The sequence below is a fragment of the Canis lupus genome, chromosome 1, assembly GCF_048164855.1.
Source record: "Canis lupus baileyi chromosome 1, mCanLup2.hap1, whole genome shotgun sequence".
NCBI lineage: Eukaryota > Metazoa > Chordata > Mammalia > Carnivora > Canidae > Canis > Canis lupus.
In genome coordinates, this window is record NC_132838.1 from 40,039,000 (window position 1) to 40,066,074 (window position 27,075).

A 27,075-nucleotide genomic window follows, 5' to 3' on the forward strand; every position below is an offset into this window, starting at 1 on the left:
TGGTATTGGGTCTGCAACTGAGGCCAGCATCTTAGCAACATTGTTCACCATCGAAGTACAAAGATCACCTGCTGGATGGTGGAGGGCCAGGATGGACAGGGTCCTCAACAGCACGGTAGAACAGGCAAGTTAACCCTGAAATGATTTGGACTTCCTCTTTGTGAAATAATCAACCTCCTAATGGGTTAAGACATGTGGAATTGGGTCTTCTGTTATTAGTGGCCAAAAGCATCATTGCTGGTACAATGATGACACACTGTGGAGTTCTTATTGCCTCTAATTTGACTTAAAACTTCTTTCCACCAGAATACCAGCAGGCTGAAGCCTTAGCCTTTTCCTGCTTTGTGAATTGGAAAAATGATCTTTCCTGACAGTTTATTGTTTTACTTCTGGGATGCCTCTCTCAATAAAAGCCCTACCAAACTTGGCCTATTTCTTCCTCTTTGACACAGGAATGAAGAACTAGGAAACCATTCTCTTCCACTAGAATCAATGACTAGCCACAGCTGATAATAAAAATAAGTATATTTTTAGCAAGTAGTAAATAATAGTAAGACATGGCCATTTGCTACAATGCTTTTAATTACAAAGACAAAATACAATTTTATTTGTGTCTTTAGGAGTGAGCCCCTTTTCTGCTGAGCATGGAGTATCGAACACTTACTTAATGGGCATAATTCTATTTCCATCATGGAGAAGGGACAAATAATAGCAGCTTTTGCCCCAAAGCAGAAACCCTTTGGGGAGTCTGTCTCCACTAATGCATATATTGATATACATGCATATTTCCCATTAATACTAATAGAACCTAATGCGATTGTATAAATCACCTGAATTTTGATGCAGTGTGAATGTGATGTTGGATGATTCAAGATGAACTCACAAAATACATTTGTCTGGGAGCTATTTCTTAATATGCCTTTATCGTGTAGCCTGCTTCCTCCTCTGTGACTGAAATATTAATCAAAGGCTGTTTCTGCTGGCTCCCACCTTGTGTATCCCCTCTCATCATCAGAAGAGATGAAGTAGACTCATCTGTGTGACAGTGTACCTCTACCCAGGTATAATTTAAGATTCTATTGGAAGAAATAAAAAAAGGAATGGATGGAAAAGAGAAATCAAGACAGATTTTCCTTCTTGTGGGGAGTAGTGCGTGGGGCCGGGCTGAATTAAGTGTACACATGTTCTTGAATCCTAGAAGAAGTGCCAGGTCACATAGGACAAGTATGAGGAATTTAAGCATCTTTATTCACCACTTTGTCCTTACCCATTGTCAGCCCTGTCGAGCATCTTACCTCCAGCCTCCAGAGCAGCATTTTTCACCTCCACTGTCAGTGTGCTCTCTGGGAGAAATGGATTATATTACCTACCTCTCAGAGAGAGGTGAGAGCACATTCCAGCCAGCTGGTCTTGCTCTTCTGCTCTCTTCAGATCTTTCTCCTCTCCTACCTGGATTCTTGGCACAGCGATTACTCACAGAGACTTTCATTTTACCCCATCACAGGCAAAAAAGAAAAAATGTACCCTTAAGAATCAGATGGAAAAAAAAAAAAAAAGACTCAGATGGAAAGAAAAAAGAAAAGAATCAGAAGGAAAAATGTAGATTATAAGTAAAACCTACATAGTCCTTGTTTACCGCTAGACCACATAATCTTGGGATTATGAAAAATAAGCACTGAAAAGGATTTCTGGCAAAATAACAAAATAAAGTGACATCCAGCAGCTGCAGCTTTGCACAGCTGGCCAAGCCCTGGGTGTTTCCATGCATGTTTCAGAGGGCACGGCAATCCTGCCAATGCCCCTTTTACAGGTAAAGCTACTGAGGCTAATCGAAAATGCTGCAAAAGCACATCAGTGATTTCTGTGTTAATAATTTTGAAATCATTTCCTTTCTTCTCTATTCCAAGAGAATGGAGGAATAATTAAATATAGAGCTGCTTGAATAGGTTTTAAAATTTACAGCATCTTAATTCCCAAAACCTACATAAAGCCCTCAATGAATCTTGGGTTCTACTAAAACATTGCAGAATTAGCTTGGTCATTATAATCTGCCTGAACCCAAGGGAACACTAGGATTAAGCTAAATTTTAATTAATACCAGTTGAGGATTAGAAGAAAATATATTGAGTTGCAGTAGGTCTTCAAACCTTACTCAAAATTGAGACATCATTTTAAAAATGTAACATTTTAACACTAGCTATCAGGAGGTATTAGTCTGTCTATAAAAAAGTTCCATTTTTTTTAAAGTTAAACACAAGATCAGGATGAAAGAGCTTGTGCAGTGTTACTCTGTTATCTACATCGGAAACAAATATGGTTATTTAGACCATAAAGCTCTGGCTCAGGCATCTTCACCCTGGTGGCCTCTCATCAAATTGTGAATATCAGATTTAGGAGGAACCAAAGGTGTGCCACCGACAACAAAAACAATTGTATTCATTCATCCATTTATTCAACAGTTTGTTGCATGCCTGCTATGGGCCAGACCCTGTGCTAAGAATAAATACAAAGAGAAGACATGTTCTTGCTCTTCCAGGGTTTCCTGGACTGGCAAGAGAAAACCGATGGAAAGGCATGGAAGGAAGAGACTGGAAATTTATTGGGACATTTATTTAGGTTGTCTCATATTCTCCTAATTATAGCCTTTGTCGAGTAGTAACATTATCCCCATTTTACAGCTTGAAGCACAGAGAATTTAAGTAACTGACCCGAGGTCACACAGCATGCAAACGAATTCGAAATCAAACTCCCATATGTCTGATCATGCTCTTTGCACTGCACCAGTGTTAAACTGTATGATCCCCGTGGCCATCCAGTATCATGCAGGTGGCCTTTGACGGCTGCCACATGCCACTGACCCTGTGCCACTGGCAGTGTTGCTCTCAGCTGTCATGATGATGTTAGAGCCCACATTCCTTCTCTGGGGACACTCTGGAATGGGGAAGAGAACCGAGGAGTGCCATCCCCAGGACGATTTTCTGTGTCATTCATTCTCAAGCAGCCTGGAAGCACCTCTCAGGCATACCCGAATGAAACTGAGGAATGTCCTCTCATCTCCAGGGGAAGAGTGTTCTTCTGACCAGTGAACAAACCAACGTCATCAGGAGTACTTTGAGAGCTCCTTGAGAATTTATTAGACAGGCAGCAGACAGCCCTTGGAATACGGGAGCTGTGGCGAGAGAGACTACCTCGGGAACCGGGAGAGTGCAAGGCAAAGCCAAGAGAAGAGAGGAATCTTCTTCAGCCAGAGCATTAATAGGAGAAGGGAGCCGCCGTGTAAAGCAGGACACAATTCAAATGAGTGTGAAGGTAAGAGATATACCGGGTAGCTGGTTCAGCTGTCAGCCCGACTCTGTAGTCAAAGGACTATCGATAAGAGGACAAGCCAAGGTTGGTAACTCAACGATGACATAAGAATGAGGACCTTGGGAACTGGAGAAAATAAGATGTAACCAATGGTTGTTGCAAGAAGACAGGTCTACAATTGCTTATTCTTGATCCCCAAATCCAAGTGCTCTGAACACTAAAATTTTTTGGTGGCAAACCTACTTTGAACTGATGTAAGACTGTAATCTAGAAAGTGCTGAGTTAGAGTGAAACAGGATTCCTTTTAAAACTCCGATTTCAGGTGCCTGGTGTCTTTGGCTCAGGTTGTGATCCCGGGGTCCTGGCATTGAGTCTTCAGGGAGCCTGCTTCTCCCTCTGTCTCTGTCTCTGTCTCTCTGTCTTCCTCTTTCTCATGAATAAATAAAATCTTTTTAAAAATAAAATAAAATAAACTTTCATGTCGCTCAGCCTCATAGAGGCCTCTAGGACAGGGGTCTTGAAGCTAGGAAGGGGACTCAGAAAGCCTTTGAGAATCCCATTAAAGCTATGAAACTTCTCCACAGGACACTGTACAAATAATTCCACAGAGGAAATTGTTCGTCCTGTTTCAAGGGAGCCAATTTATGAACTCCTGTTTAAGAATCTCTGTTCTTAGCTTTTAGGGGATTAGTAAACTCTGCATAACAAAATTAATAGTGAAGTTCAACTTTAAGGAGTAAAGATCACTTCAATTAATATAGTCCAATGATCCAGTCAAGATATAATTGCCATCGAAGCCTAGAATTCCTTGGTCAAAGGGCGTGCAAGCACGTGTGTGTGTGCGCGCGCATGCGCGTGCATGCACGTTGGGGTATTGGGAGGAAAGACTGGCAGGAGGGGAGATCCTTTGGCTTCTCCAGAAAATTACCCATACAGGTATTATTAAATCTTTATAGTTCTGTTGACCTCTCTGCTCTTAAAAGCAATGAAATGGTCAGTCCTAAAAGCAAGGATTACATTAAAAGTCACTTCCAGTCCCAGGATCTTGTAATTATCTTCTGTGTGTATGTGCTTGGAGATTTTGGTCCTCCTAGGCAGATTACTTTTTTCTTTCTTTCTTTCTTTCTTTCTTTCTTTCTTTCTTTCTTTCTTTCTTTCTTTCCTTCCTTCCTTCCTTCCTTCCTTCCTTCCTTCCTTCCTTCTTTCTTTCTTTCTTTCTTTCTTTCTTTTTTTCTTTCTTTTTTATCATTGTCAACATGAAAACTTGCAAACCACTGTCAAGGCTCAACTATAAAGATTCTCCAGCTGGCATCATAACTGTATTGTTTATGTTCCCCCTTGCTTTTTTGATTTACTGGGATTCTAAGCCATTATATTCGGAAACTAAATGTTTCCTAGTCTTTTATATCTCTGGTTTGATAGTTATGATAACCTACTCCCAAGAGTATAAAACTGGAAATGATGAATAGAAGAAGTGTGTTCATCATTAGCCAGTACAGAAAACAACCCCTTCTCGGAAATTCAGAAACCTAATAATGGCAGATTTTGTTTTTTACATGATTACCTTTATGACAGCTCTGTCACTCCACACCAAGTGCAATATATTCGGGTGGGTTTTTCTCTGACGAGAGTATCCATAGCTCATGACACTGGGCTGAGCTGTATTTCTGATTTGTGCATTTGGTAGTTGATAGAAACTGATGGTGCATGCATTTTGATGTGAAGTCAAAAAGTAGGCACGTTCAGATGAGTAAAATGCTTGAATGCCCCTCATTTCTTACATATTAATAAATAAGATTAATGACAAATGCAATGTAGCAAAATCGGTTAAGTTCTTGGCCTCTGGAGTTAATCCAACCTGGGTATGGATCTTGAATCCATCACTTACAGGCCGAATGACTGTTGACAAGTTACCTCATCTCTGGATGCCTCATTCTCTGTAAAATGATATTAAAAATAGTAAAATAGTACTCCCCCATAGAGTTGTTGTAAGGATTAATTGAGATGCTGTGTATAAAGCTCTCAGCACAAAGTAATATTTTCTCTCAAGATGACAGTGCTGTCCCAGCTCTGTTCTCTGGTAAGGACCCTCTCTAGTGTTATTTGGGCTTAGATACAACTGAGTCTCCAGATGTGCCAAGGTGTATATTTATTTGGTATTTCTCTCAGCTCTGAGATAGCAAAGAATGAGCGGCGAATGAAGAGGGGAGGCGAATCTCATATTACCATGGTGCTTTGCAGGAGAAGGAGCTGTGAGCCTCCATGACAAACAGCTTTTTTTGCAGACTGTATGGCAGCCTAACAAGAACTCAGTGTGCTTCTGCTGAACTGAGCTGAAGAGGCAAGAGAAAGAGAAAGACTGTACCCTTTCCACCTGCTTCCTCCCTGGCATCTGGTCCACCTCAGCTGTGGTCCTGTGGTTGTCACAGGTGAGCGGCTCAGATTTGTTCCAGACCCAAAAGATTCTAGGCAGGCAGGTGGGTCTGTCCAAGTCACCCCTGGTCCCCAGGAGCCCAGAGATGCCAGGTTCAGCTGAGATCAGCATGGGCATCACCTGTCACTGCAGAATTGGACTGAAGACCCTGAGGGGTCTGTCAGTACTGAGACAGGCTCTCTGTGGCAAAGGCTGCTGGCCCTACTTTATTTTTCTATCAGCCTTGAATAGCTTTGAGCCTAAGACCACCTGTCTAATTCCATCTGAAATCCAGTAAGTATCTGGAAGAAAGCAACCCCATGTGGAAATCGGTAGGGGTGTATAGATCCTGGTTTCTTAGAAATTAATACAATTTCAAAATGCGCATCCTAACAAGGCTGAGGTTCTAAAAGAGAAAACATTTATGAAGCTAAGTATGTTTAAATAATGGTAAATAGGCCCTCCATAACTGGGCTTAGCAAAAGCAAATGCTTATGATCTTGTGCTCCCTGAAGAGGAGAGAGGCTGTCTTTAGGACAGGCTTTTCCAGGCTGTCTTTCCTCGTGGCGCATCATGAGGAAATTTGTAATAGGTCAAAACATTTGAAAACAAGATTCTCCATAATAAACGGCCCTGCCTGAGATGTCATAGAAAGCAACATTTTAATGACTATCCTATTACTGACAATAAACTATGGCATCATCTCATCATATCCCCAGGTATAAGGTTCAAGTATAAAATCAATTAAAATCACCGTACAGGGAGAGCAGGCCTGGACTTTTCCATACTACTAAAATTTTGTTATGGTATCTAGTGGGCAGAACTAGCAGAAAATACTTAATTAAAAAAAACAAAAACCAACCCTTTTCCTGGCAGAACTATAACCAGCAATACCTTCTAATAAGTAATTGTGGACAGTAATTTTCCAGAATATGGATAACATGAAGGAATTTTGCAGTATTATTTTCCCACATCTACTTTTACCACTTTTTAGCTTATTTCTTTTTCCTGCTACTTTTATTTTCTGAAGAAAAGTGCCCAGATTTCTTGTTTACTTGGCCTTCTGGACTTCCTCGTGCTTGTGCAAATTAGGTTTTTAATATTTATTCATTTTAGAATCTTTGTATTATTATAAGACTTGGGGCCAGAGGAAAAGAAAATATGAAGTATATTGAGTTACTCACAGTGGCAGTTAATAATGTTATTATAATACCATGAACAAAAACATAAAACAATGGGCTGGAGTCAGGACACGTGGGCTTCAACTCTTGTGTCTCCCGGAAACCTGTTGGCATCCTGGGGACATTTATGGGAGGTGACCACGCGGGTCCATGCAGCTCTGAAGGATCTGGAGAACTGCCCAGCAGTGTGCAAAGAAACAGTGTGGGGCACCAGCTCTGGAGCCAGCCCCTCTCGGCAGCATATGTCCTCCCTGACCTCCTTTGATCTCGCTGACTTCCCTCATCTCTAGCATGAAGGGAGTAATAGCATCCCCCGGACCATGGTAAGAGAGTTAGCTTAGGGAGCTCAATGGAGCCTTGTGCTGTAAAGTGCTTACCCCTGGTGCCTAAAACAGAGTATGCACTGCCTACTATGCACCACCCAGCCCCACTTAGCACCCAAAAGCACCGAACAGAGAGAGACTCTGGAGCCAGACTGCACTGCCACTTTACTAGCTGTGCTGCCTTGGGCACGTTACTTCACCTCTCTGTGCTTCACCTTCCTCATCTACAACTCAGTGATAATATTAATAGCAACCAACCCCATAGGAGGAAGGTTTTTTAAAAATCAAGATAGAAATCATACCCACCATTTTGGCAGGAGCTGAGTGCTTATTCTGTGTCAGTCATTGAACGAACATGCTTTATGTACCTTATCACTCCTCATCCTCACAGCAGCCTATGAGGTGCTATCCCATTCGTATCCCCATGTAACACACAAGAGACTGAGAGCTTTGCTCACGTTCATCCAGTCAGCAGGCGATGGAGGCAGGGTTCAAATACAGGGCACCCTAATAGAAAGTGTGTGCTTCTCAGCCCTACAAGTGTGTGCTGGGCCTCTGTTCCTCCAAGGAATGGACTGTGCAGGTCCGAGATGCTAAGATGCTTCCAGGCCCAGGCACTAATATCCCAGAGGAAAGCTGTCAAAGATCCCCATTCCCAGCACCCTCATTTGCAAACCAGATTCTGGCTTGAGTGTAGCCTCACCGTCAAGAGGGCACTGCATACTCTGCTTAAAAGTCAAGCACTTTTAAAAACATCTGCTTGAAATTGTGTGCCACTGATTGAAATGAAAAACAAACTCAGCTGCCAAGCAACCGTGGAAAGAGGACGGGGGAAAGAACTAGTGACAAACAACTAGTTAGCACATCCCAACAGATGGTTATAATAAGAGCCTAATGAAAAAATAACCTAACAAGTAAAATTACTGAGGTCTTTGCCAAAAGGCATTTTATATTCCAGTATGTAAAATATAAAACTGTTACTTTTCTATCAAATGGCACAAATCTATAGGCCTAGTTGGTTTTGGGGGGTTTTTTTTGTTTTTGTTTTTGTTTTCATGGAAAATGCTTTTAATTTGTTGGCTCTATCATGACACTGCTGCCCCCAGTGCTTCTGAGTGCCGTGAAAGCTCCCTGGCCTTTGTCTTCACTCCTCCATGTGGTAAAAGGAGGGACAGTTCCCTCTCCGCTCCCAGCACCCATGTCAGGACAGAAAACACTCATGCTAGCAGGACTCCAGAAGAAGAAGACGTTCTGGTTTGGACTTTCTAGGTCACACAGCTGGCAAGAGGTAGAGTCAGGATTCAAACCCGGGCAGTTTGGATACCACATCACCCTGTCAGCTCTTCTGTTTCCCGATGATGATCATTTAATGTTATCTGACCATGACTTGGGTGCCTGCCTCGGGATGGACTTGTTTATCCTTTTAGAATAATCCTACATTTTTATAATCTCTACAAAACCCTTCTTCGCTCCCAAAGTGAACATAATTTAGAGCTCCCAGCTAACACTGCCCTCCTGGCTCAGCCAGACAGTGGATGGGGGTGCTGAGCTGGGGTGAGGTGCTCGCTGGAAAAGACTTTGAGGGGGAGGCGAGGTTCATAGGAGCTGTGAGAAGTCAGACTTGGCATTGGTTATAGGAACGGTGTTCAAAGCATACCCACACCTCCCTTGACCTCTCAGAGGGAAAAGAGCCTTCCTTTGAGTCTTACTCAGTTCGAGCTGCTGTAACAAGAATACCATAGAGTGGGTGGCTTCAACCACAAGCACTTATTTCTCACAGCTCTGGAGGCTGGGATGTCCAAGATCAAGCCTCTGGCAGATCCTGGCTTACAACTCCTTCTCCTTCCATCCTCACATAGCAGAGAGAGAGAAGGCTAGCTCTTTCCTCTTCTTAGAAGGACGCCAATCCCATTGTGGGGGTCAGACTCTCACAATGTAATTACTTCCCAGAGGCCCCACCTCCGAATACCATCATATTAGAACTTCAGCATATGAATTTGGAAGGGACACGAAATCCAGTCCACAGCACTAGGAATAAAGCAGCAGCCATATTTTTCTCTTGCAAAACCATCCTTGACCCCATTTCTCTGTCTCCTTCAAGCCCTACATCTAATTGATTGTCTCTTCTTCTTAGAAATTACATGAACTCCTTTCTCTCTGCTTTCAGTTCTTGTTACTTCTGGCCCTGACCCTTGCAGTCCATTAATTCTGCTGATATCACTGTCTCCCCCTGCTTTCCCATCCAGCCTGTGCACAAATGTCTAATCATTTCTTCCTCTTGCTTAAGAGTTTGAATTCCCCATTGCCTGTATGATCAAAGTTCTTTATCCTCAAATTCTTGTCCACCTAGGATCTGGTCTTCCCTCGGCTGTATGAATTCTCTGCTGCAAACAAACTAGTCTTTCTTTATTCCCTTAATATGCCTCACGATTCCCACCTCTTACCCCCTCAACCAGCACCATCCTTAGATCCAGGTAAAAAAGGCCTTTGCCCCAGTTTCACCCTTTATATGGACCGTGTTCTGGCTCTTACCCTTCCTCTGGGGATGAAAAATTGTCAGGGCCAAAGGGAGGTGTTCACCCTGAGTCCTAGTCCTGCCGTCTAGTCCATGCTCTGGATACCTGAGACCCAAAATTCCCTTCTCCAGTAATAGTCCAATGGCAGCTTCTGTGGCCTGATTGCACAGGGGCCAGGGGTTAAGGTACCCTCTACAGGCCAGAGGGTTCACACACATGAATATGAGGAATCTGGGATGGGCAGGGAGGGGGCATGCCTCATACCAGGGTCCAGGGGCTGGCTCTCCCATCCCACGGCCAAAGTATATTTGTCAAGGTTAAAGGATAGAGCATGTTTTATTTAACAGTTTGCTAGCTTGATTTATAACTTCAGAATAGATAGAATACATTTTATTTAACAGTCAATTAGTTTGACTTACAACTTTAAATATGAAGACATAAGGTATGTAGATCCAGAAATGTTAAGGACTCACATTCCCTCTACTTCCATTTCTACCAGTCAAAACTTGACCATCTTTAAAGTTATAGGTCAATTCTCACGTTTACCACAAAGGCTTTGCTGACTGCCCCAGCTGCAACATATTTTTCCTTTCACTTCCTTTATTCTCAAAACAGTTTCAGTGACCTGTTAGGTGCCAGCTGTGAACTAAAAATGCAGATATGAAGAAATGGTCCCTTTACAAAGAGCTTACTTGCTACACAATGAGTCACAGACATAAACATCTACCACACACAATCCATCAGCATCTTCTATTGGCAATATATCCGAATTATTACCAAACATGACCCTTTCTGTGACTTCCCTGCTAAAATCCCAGTTCAAGACATCATGACCCTGAATCTAGGCTATGCCACTGCCTGTGATCCTACCCACTGCCATAAGAAACTTCTGCCCTACTGAAAACCCTCCAGTGGCTTTCTACTGCAATTAAAATAAATCCAAGCCCCTACCTGGCCCCCATTGACCTCCCCAGCCCATCTCCTGCATCGCTCCCTTTCATCTTCTACTTGAGTGACTTCTCAAGCCTCCCTGGCTTCTTTGCATCTCTCAAACATCTTATTACAATCTCAGGAGCCTTTCAACTTGCTGTTCCCTCCACTGGGAACCTTGTTCCTCTAGATCTTCAGACAGCCACTTTTATTGTTATCATTTATCTGTTCACATTACCTTCCCAGAAAGACCAGCGCCAACTTCCCTAATGGAAGGACCTCCAAGTCCCTTACTATCAATTTTTCTATGTTATTTTCCTTATTTATGTTTACTGTCTGTTTCTTCATCTAGAATTGGATTCCATGAGAACAAAAACTTTGCTTTGCCCAAAACTATCTCCCTGGTGCACAGAACACTGTCTGGCATATAGTTGGCACTCTGTACATTTTTGTTACTGAATAAATGATTGTAATAAAGTGTGATACATGCAGGGTGCCATAGAAGTCATAGGAGGAACCTAATTTCACCTGGGGCATTGGTTTTGACTATAGTCTGGGCTTGGGGAGGGGGAGCTGGTGGAAAATGTGAAGCCATGGACAGGGATGACCATCCATTTGCTCCTGCTAATGGGTCTGAACTTTAATATGAATTCCAGCAGGAGTCATTGAAGGCTTTGAGCAGAAGCCTATGATTAGATTTCCATCTTAGAAATGATTTGGGGCAGGCAGGAGAAGGGTCTAGAGAAGGCAAAGCTGGAGGCAGGGATTAAACCTGAGGTAAAATTTAGGGGAATAGAAAGATAGAATCATATTTAGGGGTAAGATAATGATTTCAGTTCTAACCATACTGAGTTTGAGATGAGGAGCGAGTGATGAACTGTAAAAAAGAAATAGAAATCAACATATAAGAGTTAGCTGATGCCAACAGAATAAAGGTGGTTACCCAGGAAAAGGGTAATGAAAGGAAAGAGCCAGGGCATAACCCTGGGAAACCTCATTATTTAAGGCTTACTTTAAAGCTACAGGTTAAAAAGTTGGCTGAATCAAAGCATCCCAGGAGGAAGAACTAGAAGGAGAAGACAGCAGCTTGCAGAGAAACAGTACACAATTATGCATGGTACTAGGGAAGCCAAAGAGTTTCAAGAACAAAGAGATGATCAGTAATGACAGCCATAACAAAGGTGAAATAGGAAATGTATTGGAAACATACATGTGGATTTGGCAATATAGAGGTCACTTCATCTAATAGTGGGAAATCACCCCAGTGAGTCTTCTCATTTTGAAGTCAAGTGAGCTTGTTTTTATTACTATTATTAATTAGTAATTAGTATCATTACTACCAGTAGTAGTAGTAGTGGTCATAGTAGTTCCAATGGTTGGGTGGGGAAAGCAAAAGTGAATTACCCTAATCATGTTTGAAGTAATTTTTCAAAATCTCTGTGGGTATAGTTATAAGATAGATTATTCTAGATCCTTCATTCATCAGAGCTACAGCAGTCCATTATATGGGCTAGCTTCTTAAAAGTGTCCAATAGATCCTACATGCAATATATGATTTCTGTGTAGTTCACCATTAAAACAAAATCTATCTTTTTTTTCCCCCAGTGATGTGAATTTAATTTATTCTCATTTATTAAAGCTACTTTCTGGGACTTGAAAATGCTTTCTAAATGTTCTTTCCATTTTTACATTCACAATCCATTTCATTCAACACGCCTTACTGCAGATTGAATTGCTGGCTAAATTTGAAAGAGATCAATAAATAGCAGCAAAACTACAGGAGGTCATTTAATTTTTTTTTTTTTTATTAACAGACCCAATAAATCTGAACCTATTTTCTTCAAATACATCAGCTGGAAATAAAAAATTGCTCTGGGGCAATTTATGAGGTTAAATCTAAAAATAAAATTTTACTTTCATTTGTGGCTGTATTAACATGACAAAGCTTCAACAGAGCTTGCTCAGTACCAAATTTATGTTCCCCCATTTGCACAAATATCTTGTGGATAACTGTATGCAAGTAAGTGACTAGATTTGAAACAGAAGACAGTGAAATTAAAAATGCAGTCAATAAGGAAGAAGTTCTCTGTGTTTAAAGGTTTTAAGCTACATGTTAAAATTCTGGTTTAGGCAAAAATTTTACAGGCCTGTTTCATTTTGAACATCACCTAGAATTTACCCAGTCTAGAATTTACCAAGTCTACTTAAGGCAGGAGGAAGGAGTTGTTAACCTCCAAGACCGGTTTTCCTTGAGTTCATCTAGACCTGGGGTGATTTTGCTTTGGCTACAACTGGGAACATCATTTTCCCTTTGGTGAGCTGCGGGGGCTGTGAACAGTGATTAATTGGCTAATTAGAATTTCAAAGGGCAGTGATAACAGTGGTGAGCAGCCAAAAGTGATGGGAGAAGTTCAAGTCCATTAAAGCACTTTGCAGTGTTGGAGCTTTCCCTAGCCAGTCTCTCTGTCCAAGTGTGCCTTTCCCTCCACTTCTCCGTGCTGGCCAGTCCCATCCGCCATCAGGCCCCAAAACTGCCTCTCTAACTCACCCTCCGCACTGGCAGCCTTGGATTTTTCTTTATCCTCTTTTTCAGCCTCTTTTTTATAGCTCTCTTCAGCACCCACAAAGCCAAAGTGAAAACTATGAGCCTTTTCCCTTATAAAGTTGTATTTTCTCTCTTTTTAAATCCAAAAGCAAGTTGGATGCTTTTCCCCATTTCCCCCAACTTCTGACTGTTCTTAGTAGTGTAGGGGCACCTAGATTTTGTTTTACCCCCTCTGCACCAGTGGGCCGCAATATCAAATGGATTCTCAGGCTACCTCAACCCCTAAGCTTAGGAAGAGTGAATTTGGCATATACATCAACAACTACCATTTTTTTTCCAGGAGACTACTTCACAAGTTTTCCTTCATTCCCAGATTAAAAACCAAGAATTAGGCAAGTGAACCAAACTTCTTTAATTAGGGAATATACCAGCGCAGAGCCCACCCTGTGTGACTCGTCTCACTCGAATTTCAACTCACTTTGGCCCACGGTGAGGCTAGATCATGACCCAGATCTTGAACCATATGGCACTGTAAGAGTCTCTCTCTTTTAAAAAAAAAAGTATAGTTGGTACACAATGTTACATTATGCATTAGTTTCAGACACACAACATAGTGATTCCATAAGTTTATACACTGTGCTGTGCTCACCCCAAGTATAGCTCCCATCTGTCCCCAGCCATACATCACTACAATACCATTGACTATATTCCTTATGCTGTGCTTTTCATCCCCATGACTTATTTATTCTGTACCTAGAAGCCTGTACCAGCCACATCCCTTTACCCATTTTACCCATTCCCCCCACCACCTCCCTCTTTGGCAACCATCAATTTGTTCTCTGTGTTAATGGGTCTGATTCTGCTTTTTGTTTGTTTATTCATTTGTTTTGTTTTTTAGATTCCACATGTAAGTGAAGTTATGTGTATTTGTCTCTCTCTGTCTGGCTGATTTCACTTAGCATGTTACCCTCTAGGTCCATCCATGTTGTTGCAAACAGCAAGAGCTCATTCTGTTGTTGTTTTTTCTTTTCTTGAGAGAGAGAAAGGAGGGTGATCAGAGGCAGAGGGAGAGAGAAAATCTCAAGTAGACTCTGCACTGATCTCAGAGCCCGACACCAGGCTTGATCTCATGACCCTGAGATCACCACCTGAGCCGAAATCAAGAGTCGGACGCTTAACTGAGTCACCCAGGAGCCCCAAGATCTCATTTTTTTATGGCTGAGTTATTCATATATATAATTATATACATAATATAAGGTATTCCATATCTTTATCCAATCATCTATTGATAGAACCTAGGTTGCTTCCATAGCTTGGCTATTTTAAAACAATACTGCAATAAACACAGGAATAAACATATATCTTTTCAAATCAGTGCTTTTTTTTTTTTTTTTCCTTTTCCTTTGGGTAAATAGTCAGTAGTGGACTTAATGGGTTTTATGGTATTTCTATTTTTAGTTTTTTGAAGAATCTCCATACTATTTTCCACAGGGACTACACCAATTTATATTCCCACCAAGCAGTGCGGGAGGATCCCGTTTTCTTCACATCCTCCCCAACACTTGTTGTTTCTTGTGGTTTTGATTTTAGCCATTCTGACAGGTGTGAGGTAATATCTCATTGTGGTTTTGATTTACATTTCCCTGATGATGAGTGGGGTTGAGCACCTTTTTATGTGTCTGTTAGGCATCTGTGGTCTTTTTTGGAAGACTGTCTATTCAGCTCCTCTGTTCACTTTTTAATTGGATTATTGGGGGGGAGGTGTTGAATTGGATAAGTTCTTTATATATTTTGGGCATTAACCCTTTATCACATATGTCATTTGCAGATATCTTCTATTCAGGAGTTTGCCTTTTCATTTTATTGATGATTTCCTTCTCTATGCAAAAGCTTCACAACTGGTTTATCAAGCTAATACCCACAACATTATAATTATGACTATATCCAAAATAATACGTTTCCCCCAACATAGGAAATGTTGAATAAATATGTAAAATAAGGGCAGCCCCAGTGGCACGGAGACCCGGGATCGAGTCCTGCGTCAGGTTTCCTGCATGGAGTCTGCTTCTCCCTCTGCCTGTGTCTCTGCCTCTCTCTCTGTGTGTCTCTATGAATAAATAAATAAAATTTAAAAATATTTGTAAAATAATTTTGCTTCCATTGCTTTATAAATTTGATGAGGCAAAGGGTTTTACGTTTCAGATTTTTTGTCCCTACTTTCCCCTCAATGACATTCACTGTCTCTCTCTCCAAATCTGTTTACTGAGCGACTCATGGGAACGGAAACTTCTATTATGATTAGATCACAAGGCAAGGGGCTTCTATTTCCAACTTTGGCTCAGTTACGCTTACCTGACCCTTTGTTCCTCCTTTCCTTATCTATGTAATGAAGATAATAATGCTCTGCAGGGCAACTGATTCTCAGATGAAAGCTAACTGAGTGTCATTAAATGTTTTCATCATCATCCTCAAACAGTGGGCATAGCCAAGGTAAGAAGAGAATGATCCTGAGAAATCCCTAAGAAGACTCAAGAATTGAAAATGATTCTAGAGAGGCAGCTGTAGCACGGTGATTAAAAGCAAAAACCAAAAAAAAAAAAAAAACAAAAGCAAAGACCAAGAGAACCAGACAGACTGGATTTGAATGCCAGTTTTGCTACAGATTAAATGGGGGCGATGGGGGCGTAACAGTGACCCCCTTGGGACTGTAATTAGGATTACACAAATTAATATTTATAAAGCTCTTAGAACAGTGCTTTCAATGTCAAAGTGCTGTGTTAATAAAAATTTAGCATTTCTGATTATGCTGAAGAAGGGCTCCCTCTTTGTCTGAAAAGATAGAGTTCTGCTAGTCGCTCATGAGCAAAAACGGAGTTCAAACAAAGGGGCTTCAGCTGACAAGAGGCGGAAGTGGCCGATGGAGACCAGAAGAATCCATCAATTATGGGTCTTTAAGCTATTTTGCGTTTCTACCTCCTAAAAAACTCATGTAACTCACACAGTTTAAATTTGATATCTGAAATTGTATTGTAACTTTAAGTAAATTTGTTTTTGTTATTAGGAGGTAGAAATATGAAATGAATCTGATAAGGATTGACTGTAATTGCAAAAAATATCTCATGATTTGATTTGAAAAAATAGACTTTACCTGCCTTATTAAATAAAGCATGACAAATCTGAAATAAATCACATAAAATGTTGATGTGTGGATTTATCAAATATATCACCAAAATTTGGGGTAGACCCACAAAAACATTCCAACTGCATTGAAAAAGATTAGCTTCAATAACCTATACCACTTTTAAATTGAGAACATCTAGGGGGGCCCCACACAGATTGGTAGGTTAAGCATCTGACTCTTGATTTCAGCTCAGGTCATGATCTCAGGGTGGTGGGATTGAGCCCCAAGTAGGGCTCTGCACTCAGTGCAGAGTCTGCTTAAGATTCTCTTCTGCCCCTCCCCACCCCACTCACACAGTCTTTATCTTAAAAAAAAAATTAATAGATAAAAAAATTTTGAGAGCATTTATCCCTACATAATCTTAAAAAAATCACTTTATCCCAGCACCAATATTTTACAAAATTATGTGTTAAAACAGGAAAAAGGTAACAAGCCTTATGTGTTTAAGTTGCCTTAATAAATCAGTAAAAGAGGCTCCCTCAAACCATTATTTCTCTTTATTTCTTTGTTTAGCTCTCCACAAAAGATTACACTCTTGGGCAATGTGCCATAGTAAGATTTGGGACAAGTGATGGGTTGTTTTTATTCTTTCTAAACTGATACAAACAAATTACTAAAATCTTTTCTAAACACATATGAACCAAGCTCTCTCAAGTAAATCATCTTCAGAAAAAATATATATGAAAGTTGAGGATATGGAAACTAATACCTTTTAAAAAGTTGAGCATGTGTAGACATGACTCATAGTGGCTCCACGGCCTGTGTCTTCTTCCCAGGGAGATGGAAGGAAGAAGGGGGTGCTCTTTATTCCCCAAGGGCTACTGAGGGTTGCTGGTTAGAGGAAGCAAGCAGGGAGAAATATAATGGTTGCTTGTTACATGTTGATATGATAGAAGAACAAACCAGAAGATGAACAGAGCAAGAGGTACTGTTGGTTCTAGGTGGAGGGAAGACTTGTGATGGTTTTGAATGTGAAAGGAGATCTTCAATGTAATTCCATCTACCCCTACTCCCACCTCACCCTCCCCTGGCTTCACTCACTAGTTAAAATGTGTTCCAGGTTGCAATACATCAAGATTGTTGATAGAGTTATACTGACAGAAGTAGCTTTATGAAGGCTATATATTTAGGTTTTTCACAAAGACAATTCCTTACCATTTGTCCTCTAGATATAAAGGTTGAATTGCTAAATAACAACCCAATGAGGTGTGTATTGCCTTTTTGGTCTTTCTCAAAAAAAAAAAAAAAAAAAAACCCAGATCTTTATAAATATTCAGAAGCTCTGACTATATCGAAGTGACCAGTAGAACATTGCAAATGAGAAGCAGAAAATATTTGCAAGACAATTGCCATTTCATTTTTAGAGAAAGCTGTTTTCTGGCAGTAATAGTTTAGCATTTTTGCTTTCATTTTATTTAAAAGTAGACCCAATGGAGAAACTGTGGTTTAAAAGAAAAGGCAGTATGAAAAGGAACCCAGTCCCCCCCTCTCATTTCCATACATAATGTATGCTTGTGGGAGAGCTCTCTGGGAGAACAAACAGGCGATTGATAGCAATGACTGTTCTCTGTTTGTTCCAGTGATAAAATGAAAGACCAGGCTCAACATCAGATTTTTTTTTTATTAAGGAACTTAAAGAAAAATTGGCTTATTTGATGTCTTATTACATCTTAAGCAGTTAACAGATTTGTAAGCATCTATTTTATTTTAGCATCATATCAGTAGATATTGAATTGATTTTTTAATTGTAGTAAGTTCAGATATTTATTTTCAACCCTGAAATTTTCTAATTCTACTGTTGCCTTTGCCTGAGGTAAAAATAAATGTGACAATCATAAATGGAGTAGGGAGGTAATTTATGCCTACATATACATTTAATCAATCAGTCAGAATGCTCATTATATATGTGCATTTATATCTACTTTTATCTGTTAAAATGCTTTAGGCTGCTGGTAAGAAAACAGGCATATCTCACATAGCAAGAAGACTCAAAATGGGATGCCTCCAGGGTCCGACAATTCCATGGCTCAACTGCATCACCAAGAATATAATTTCTTTCTTTCTTCTGGGCCCTCTTGGGCATGTTGGCTATATACCCTCACTGGCTTCTTTAGGGCTGCAAGATGATTGTCACATGTATATGGTGTCTCACGAAGGACATCATATGATTTCCAGGGGTAAAAAAAAAAAAAAAAAGAAAGAAAGAAAAACCATCTCTTCTTCCCACATCTTTGTTTTCTATGAGCCAGGAAACCTCCCTTAGAAGCCTCTTGTCAGATCTCAAGTCCCATTAGCAAGGATTGGGTCATATGCCTCCACCTAAAACAATCACAACCAAAGAGAGTAAGATTACTCTGATTGGTTTAGAGAGCTCAGATTAACTTCTAAATTCCTCAGGAGGAATGCAAACCCAGCAAAATTTTGGATTAGTGAGCAGAGAAGCTTGGGGGTGAGGGTGATCTGAGGTGGCAGCTGGCCATTGAGAGGCAATAGTACTAAACACATATTGTCATATGTATAAATCAAGGAAGTCTGAATTATTAGTTTAGGTATGTTCATTGTAGTCCTAGGGATTCTAGCCTTTAAAAGGAAAAACCCAGAATCCAGACGCCATTTTGTTTTATTTTCTTAATAACTATCAGAAAAGTTTTTATGTACAAAGTTGGTTTTGGTCTCTCTTCTCTACTGGAATGGAAGTTCCTTGAGAGTGGAGACTGTATCTGTCTTGTTCACAGCTGTCTCCAACACTGAAAGCAGTATAATCAGCATGTGGTAAGCACTCAGGGACTATTTGTTGAATAAATGATGAACATTACAAGGAGGATATTCTAATCTTTATCCAGTCACAGTGTGGAAATCGTGATTTGGAAATTATATTTTTTCATATTGCAAATCAAAAATGTAAAGTCCCCATCCCCTTATATACATGTGGCTCCGTTCTCTTCCCAGAAATGGGACAATAGCACAATATTTATTATCCACCTTTCTTTCTTTAACATGGTTCTGTGACATGGTACATAGAGAAGAGGTTTTATTGGGCAATGCTCCACCAGAACCTAATACAAACTAGAAAACACACCTGTAAGCACGAGAGCAACAGAAAAAGGTGACCCATTGGTCCAAGACTGATAGAACTAAAACAGAAGAAGTACAAGTGCAAGAAACATTACATTCTAAGCTAGTATGGACTGGTTTGAAAACTCTAAAATGATTCAGTCTCTAAACTTTAAACATACAGATTGTGATATTCCTGTAAATTATGTCATGAATCATTGAAGAAGATTGGGGAAAGGTACCTACTCCAGCAGAGTTTTTGATATGGACTATTTTAATTTATTTTAGAATTACATATGCAATTTTAAATATATAGAACCCCCAGGTGTGAGTTTTAATAGCATTTTAATAGCACTAGATATTTTATTTAGTGTTATTTATAAAGCTAATGAAGCATTCTTAAATTCTAAGAGGAAAGAGTATCAAAGAAATCATAGTTCCTCCTTTTAAGATTCATATGATCTAGCGCAGATGCTGAGACACACACATGAACAATTATAATTCAGGGTAGTACGAGATTATCCCAAGAGTAGTACAAATGAAATATTATAACAAATTAGAGAGACGGAGAGAGAAATTCTAGCTGAGGTGATCGGAGAATGGGCCGTGAAAGCGATGGCATTTATCTGAGCTTGTCAGATAGATTGTAAGAGGCAGGTAGAAGGGTAGAGCCAAGAAATTCCAGCCACTGAACTAACCCATAGTTTAATTAAGTTGAGCCATTAACCAAGTCGGTCTTCAAGTGAGTGTTTGATGTTCTACCAATCTTTGATTTTGGCTCTCTCTTACTCAATGTTATTATCAACATCTCGGAGAAAGATTTCTAAGTCTTTAATGATAAACTTAAAAGTCTTTAATAATAAGCGTGCTTATTCAGATTTGTTTGTGATATGAAGCAGATGAAAACAGAGACTCCATGATGGAGAAAAGATTTAAGGAAATCTTAACTGGCTGGAATGACTGATGGTATCTCAGAAGATAAAATCTAACAAATAAATGTAAAGCTCTTAACTTTCATTAAAAATGTATATATATTGCTGAAGCCCAAGATGGAATCGCCTGGCTTAACAACAATCCACCTAAAAGGAGAGAGTTGGCTGGTTCTATGAGAAATATCTATCCTAAAGCTGATGCAAGACACATTGATTTAGCCTAAAATTTATCCATTCAACCAACCGTTTTTTAATTAAGCACTCTGCACAAAATGCTAGCAAGAAAATTGAGGTATAACAATTAATAAAAACAATCCCTGTCCTTAGGGACATCCAGTTTATGATAGAGATGAACAAATACAAACTACAATGTGGGACTGTAAATATAAAAATGTAAAATAAAGCCGAGACCTCAAAAATCACTAATAATCCCAAGAAACAAATACTGGTCAGATCACAGTAGAGTTTTGTGCTACATTTGCACCATACATTTTTTTAACAGCTGCATTTAGATATAAGTAATATACAATATAGTTCACCCATTTGAAGTGTATATTTCAATGGTTTCTAATATATTCACAAAGCCATGCAACCAGCAACACAATCTTATTTCAAAACGTTTTGCCACCCCATAAAGAGACCCTTGAACTATTAGCAGTCTTGGTCACTTCCCTCCAACACCACTGCCACTACCACAGCGCTATGTAACCTCTCATCTTCATTCCATCTTATAGATTTGCCTGTTCTGGATATTTCATATGAATGGAATCATACAATATGGGCTTTTTTTTTTAATTGGAGTTCAATTGGCCAACATATAGCATAACACTCAGTGCTCATCCCATCAAGTGCCCCCCTCAGTGCTCGTCACCCAGTCACCCCCACCCCCCGCCTTGTATGGGCTTTTCTGTGACTAGATTCTTTCACTTGTCACAATGCTTGGGGATTCATTCCTTTTTTTTTTATTATTTTTTATTTATGATAGTCACAGAGAGAGAGAGAGAGAGAGGCAGAGACACAGGCAGAGGGAGAAGCAGGCTCCATGCACCGGGAGCCCGACGTGGGATTCGATACCGGGTCTCCAGGATCGCGCCCTGGGCCAAAGGCAGGCGCTAAACCGCTGCGCCACCCAGGGATCCCCGATTCATTCCTTTTGTACCACAGATCAGTATTTCATTTTTTTGTTGTTGAGTAATACCATACCTCCTTTGTCCATTTATCAGTTGATGGAAATTTAGGTTGTTTTTGCCTTTTCGCTATTGTGAATAATGGTCCATGTTCAAGTTTTTGTGCCAACCTATGTTTCATTTCTTTTGGAATTGTTATGTCACAGGATAACTATGTTTAACATTTAAGGAACTATCACACACTTTTCCAAAGTTGCTAATTTTGTATCCCATTTTACATTCCCACCAGTGATGTATGAGGTTTTCTCCACACACTTTCCAACACTTGTTATTGCTGTCTTTTTGATGATAGCAATTCTAGTGGGTGTGAAGTCATACCTCGTCGTGGTTTTGATTTGCATTTCCTTAATGACTAATGATGTTGTGCATCTTTTCATGTGCTTATTGTCCACTTGTATGTCCTTTTTTTTCTTTCTTAAGATTTTATTTATTTATTTATGAGCGACAGAGCGGGGGGTGCGGAGACACACAGGCAGAGGGAGAAGCAGGCTCCATGCAGGGAGGCTGACGTGGGACTCGATCCCGGGACTCCAGGATCACACTCTGGGCTGCAGGCGGCGCCAAACCGCTGTGCCACCAGGGCTACCCTTGTATGTCTTTCTGAGAAAAATATATACCTGGATCTTTTGCTCATTTTTAACTGAGTTATCTTTTTATTGTTAAGTTTTAATTTCTATATATTCTGAGTACAAGTCTCATATCAGATATATGGTTTGCAAATATTTTCTTCCATTCTGTGGGTTATCTTTTCACTTTCTTATTGATACAACTTACAACACAGAAGTTTTTAATTTTATAAAGTCTAATTGTTGTTATTGTTTGTACTTTTGGTGTCCTAAGAAACTGTTGCCTAATCCAAGATCATAAAGATTTACTTCTATGTTTCCTTCTAAAAGTTTATTTAACTCTTAGATTCATGTGTATGATCCATATTGAATTAACTTCTGTGTATGGTGTGAGGAAAGAGTCTAATTTCTGTGGATATTCACTTAGCCCAGCGTCATTTGTTGGAATGATTATGCTTTCCTCATTTGATTATCTTGACACCCTTGTCAAAATTCAATTGACAGTGCATGTTAGGGTTTATTTCTGGACTCTCAATTCTATTCCATGGATCTATACATCCATCCTTCTGCCAGTACCACACTGTCTGGATTCTTGTACTTTGTACCACGTTTGAAATGGGGAAATGTGACTCCTCCAACTTTGTTCTTTTTCAAGATTCTTTTGCCCATCGTTGGTCCATTTCCATGATCAGCTTAAGACAACATATTTTAAGAAGGATATTGATAAAGAGGAGCAAACCAGAGGAGATTAGAAGAAAATTTTCAATAATTTGTGATGTTTAATCTATAAGGTGAAAGATAAAAGTGGAACATTAGAATTTGATTTCATGAACTTAAGAGGTTGTTATAATGGAAAATGATTCCATCAAAATCTTTGTACTCCAGATGGTGAAAATTACTGAAAGGGGAGCCTCAGTTCAATATAAGGATGAACTTTAAAACCACTAAATTTAGTCATAAGTAAATCAGATTTTCTCATAATCTGATCTACCTATCCCTAAAAAGTCAAGCCAAAGCCACAAGACCCATTCATCAGTAATGTTGTAGAAGAAATTTCAGCATTGAATAAAGGATATTATTAGTCTACGATAAGTAGATATGAATACCAATATGAATCTAGACATTGTCACTAAACACTATCTTGATTAATCCCCCCAAACCATGTGAAATGTGTACTATTATTATCTCTTTTATTGGATAAGGAAAGAGGCTTAGATAGGTTTAGTAACTTGCCCAACAACACACAGTTAAAAAGTGACTGAGTGTATCCTCAAACCCAGTTCTATTTCATACCAAAGCCTATGCTTTTAACCTAATATGGACACAAGTTATGGTGGCAGATATAAGAAGAAAACTGAGCAGTAGATTATGTAAAAGAAGAACAGGAGCTATTTGGTTTACTAAGTATCATCAGTGAGAAAGAGTATGTGGTTAAGGATGAGTTTGAAAGGTTTCAAGCTTTAATAACTGCAAAGAGATACGCTCCCATATTCTAATAGAAAAATGGAAGTTCATGGGGCACCTGGGTGGCTCAGTTGGTTAAGCGTGTGCCTTCGGCTCAGGTCATGATCCTGGGGTTCTGGGATTGAGCCCTGCGATGGGTTCCCTCCTTGGTGGGGAGCCTGCTTCTCCCTCTCCTTCTGCCTGCCACTCCCCCAGTTCTTTCTCTCCCTGTGTCAAAAAGTAAGTAAAGTCTAAAAAAAGAAAAAGAAAAAGAAAAGGAAAAAGAAAAAGAAACAAACAGACACCTGAGTGGCTCAGGAGTTGAGCATCAGCCTTTGGCTCAGGGCGTGATCCCTGGGTCCTGGGATGGAATCCCGCATCAGGCTAGTGGATTCACACAGCAAGCTCACCCATTCAAAAGCAGGTAAGGGTCCATGTTCAGACCAGGGCTCAAGCCTACTTGCTCAAGACACTTGGTTTGACCACTCTTCTAGGTGAGGCAGAGATAGCTGATTCTGAGGCTTCCATCTTGGATTTCCAGAGAGCAGAAGTGAAATTAACAAGAGAGGAAAACTGAATAGACACTAGCTTAGGATTCTTTGCTTGGTGTGTCACACATGTTAAATATGAGCATACAAAAAGTATTTTTCAAAAAATGTAAAATAGAATATCCAGCTGTGTAGAAGATAATTAAAATGTAGAATTGAGCCTTAGATCACTGGACAGGATTGGCCTTCAAGAAATGACTAAAGAAGAGAAAATATTAAATCTCTAAGCCAAAGACTATAAGGGAGGAAAATCGGAGGGCTTGGCATTTAGCTTTGCGTCCTTCAGCCCTACTGTGCATTTCCCAGAATTTGCAGCTCATATGCCTAAATTTCCTCAAATCAGTGCCCCTCGGAAAAAATTTAGTTAATGTCTCCTGATGCAGGACTTGGGCCCGGCACCAAGCTAAGAGTTTTCATGGAGAGAATATTATTTGGTGCTTAGAACAAAGTCTGTTGCCGATGGTATTCTCTTCAGATGAGGAGATTGAGACTCCAGGAGGTTAAATAACTAGCCGCAAGTGAGAGCACAGCAAAGATGGAAACCCAGTCCGTCTGACACCAAGCCCACTCTGCCTGAAGTGCTGGAAGTCACCTCACTGCAGCCAGGCTGCTGTTCTTTCTGAGCCTCTAGAGAAGTGGAAGGTCTCTGACAGACTGGAGCCCTCACCCACCCAACTCCCACCTTTGTTCCTTCTTTCTTTCCTTTCTTTTATTCTTCCAACCATCTGTATATCCATTCATATCCTTTTAAAAATATGTCATCATGTGCATGCTAGATACCAGTTACTGATGATATAGGGAGGAACAAGATTCAGTTCTTACCCTCATGGTGCTTACAGACAAGAGAGAGATAAAGAAATTAAGCAACTTACATACACATGGATTTAAATTAGCTAAATGCAGGCACTTGGGTGGCTCAGTTGGTTAAGTGTCTGCCTTTGGCTCAGTTCATGATCCTGGGGTCCTGGGATTGAGATCTACGTCAGGCTCTGCCCTCAGCAGGGAGTCTCCATCTCCCTCTCCCTCTGCCCCTACCCCCCCGCCCCCTCATCCCTGGCTTGTGCTGTCTCTCTCTCTCAAATAAATAAATAAATAAAATATTTTTTAAATAACTAAATTAGTTAAATACCCCTCCACTTATCTGATTTCATACAGAAAGAGAAAAAGAGTTCACTTAATAACATTTGCTATAAAATAAGAACCACTCAGTTTAATTAAAGAGTCCTAAATTTAGTCTTAAAGCAAGATCAGATTCAATAAGAATTGCTTATTTCTTTTAGAACATGAATTCTGCATTGCAGTCCTTTTAAAATACCTTAACCAAAAAAATCTAGCAAGCTTAGCAAATCTTTTCTCTAATGGATTCAAGTGGTTTGTAAGTTTGGGTGTGTGTGTGTGTGTGTGTGTGTGTGTGTGTTTATATACTGACTATCCATATTTGGCTGCTGCCAGTTTGGTTTCTGCAAGGCAACTGGGGTTGCTGTGACCCTGACTTGTCACTCTGGGCATGTCTAGCCTTTGCTGAGTTAACCTAGGATGACAAGATAAAGACAAGAAGAAGGTAGAGGTGAAGCAGGAACTGAGGCCAAGGAAGAAAACTTGCAGGACCTGAAAATCCCATTTCTCAAATGTTTTGAAAATATCTGAACTATGCCCTAAAATTCACCCTAATGGATCCATGGTTAATTTTGGCTCAAGAATAGAATTCATTTTGGAGAATGTGTTAAGGGGCTCCTAACAGTGCATGGGGTGTCCACCTTCCTCACTCAGCACCTCCACCATATGATTTAGACTTAGGTCAAAAATGATGGACCACACCTCAGGGCGACTGTGTCACAACAATATGTGTCAAAAAAAATTTTTAAGATTTTATGTATTTATTCACAGAGAGAGAGAGAGAGAGAGAGGCTGAGGGAGGCTCCATGCAGGGAACCCAACATGGGACTCGATCCTGGGTCTCCAGGATCAGGCCCTGAGCTGAAGGCAGCACTAAACCGCTGAGCCACCAGGGCTACCCTATGTGTCAAATTTTAATCACGTAACTAAACTCAATGCTGCAAAATCACAAATTTTAAAAGGCATTTGGTGGGTGAAAGGGGGAGGAGGAGCTCATAGGTAAATTAACACACCCTGATTGCTGACCTTATATTAATCATATGCTTAGTCTGGTCAAATGTAATCAACTCACTGAAAGGAAAGACAAAATCAGAAAAATAAAATCTCTAATCAAAAAGGTATTTTCTGTTACTATAACCCCTTATTGTCCCTTTTGACCTACTCAATTATGGAGGGATAACTAATAGTATTGTTTTTCAGCATGAATACTTGCCACAGAACATGCTAAACTGATTAGAAACTGTATAATTTTTAAAATATGTATTTATGCTTGGTTTTTATAAGTCTAAGTTATACACTAACTCAGCAGTTTCCAGGCTGTAATAACATGTCCAGGAGCCCTTTCGTTGACTCTCATATATTATGATGAGTCAAACCCACAACTCCTTTTTTCAGCCCACTTATCCGAAGCGACCAGTCCAAACGTGTTTCTAGCAATTATAATCAGTAGTAATAGAAGATGCAAATAGTAAGAGAAAACTCCATGAGCCAAGGATCTGAGTCTCAGAAGATCCCTACTCATTCCAAAATGGCCTTGAATTTTCTTCCTTGGCTAATTACATGATGTTTCTAGATCTTATATTTTTTAAGCTTACAAGTGGTTAAGTCAAGATTGGAAATGTCTCTCACAATTAATGAAAATGTAAAAGATGCTTGCTGCGACACGATAAGCATATTCCCTTCTTTTGATATTTTAAAATTACTTCTTTCCATACAAGCACTCTGAAGGCCCTGGTTCACTCATTATGAATGTCAGGATTCAGGAAATAATAACTGAATACAGGAACTATTAATAACTTCACAGCACCTTGAACTTTGCACTTAGATTATAAGG

At 40.0% G+C, this 27,075-nt stretch overlaps 1 protein-coding gene across 1 annotated transcript in view; it reads left to right on the plus strand.

The window, feature by feature from the left end:
* Positions 1-3,150: 3,150 nt before the first annotated feature.
* SASH1 (SAM and SH3 domain containing 1) overlaps positions 3,151-27,075 on the plus strand; it is a 313,961-nt gene continuing 290,036 nt past the window's right edge. Inside the window, exon 1 of the mRNA XM_072827316.1 lies at positions 3,151-3,309. Coding sequence (XP_072683417.1) covers positions 3,298-3,309 — 12 coding nt within the window. The 5' untranslated portion in view covers positions 3,151-3,297. The remainder of the gene's footprint in view (positions 3,310-27,075) is intronic.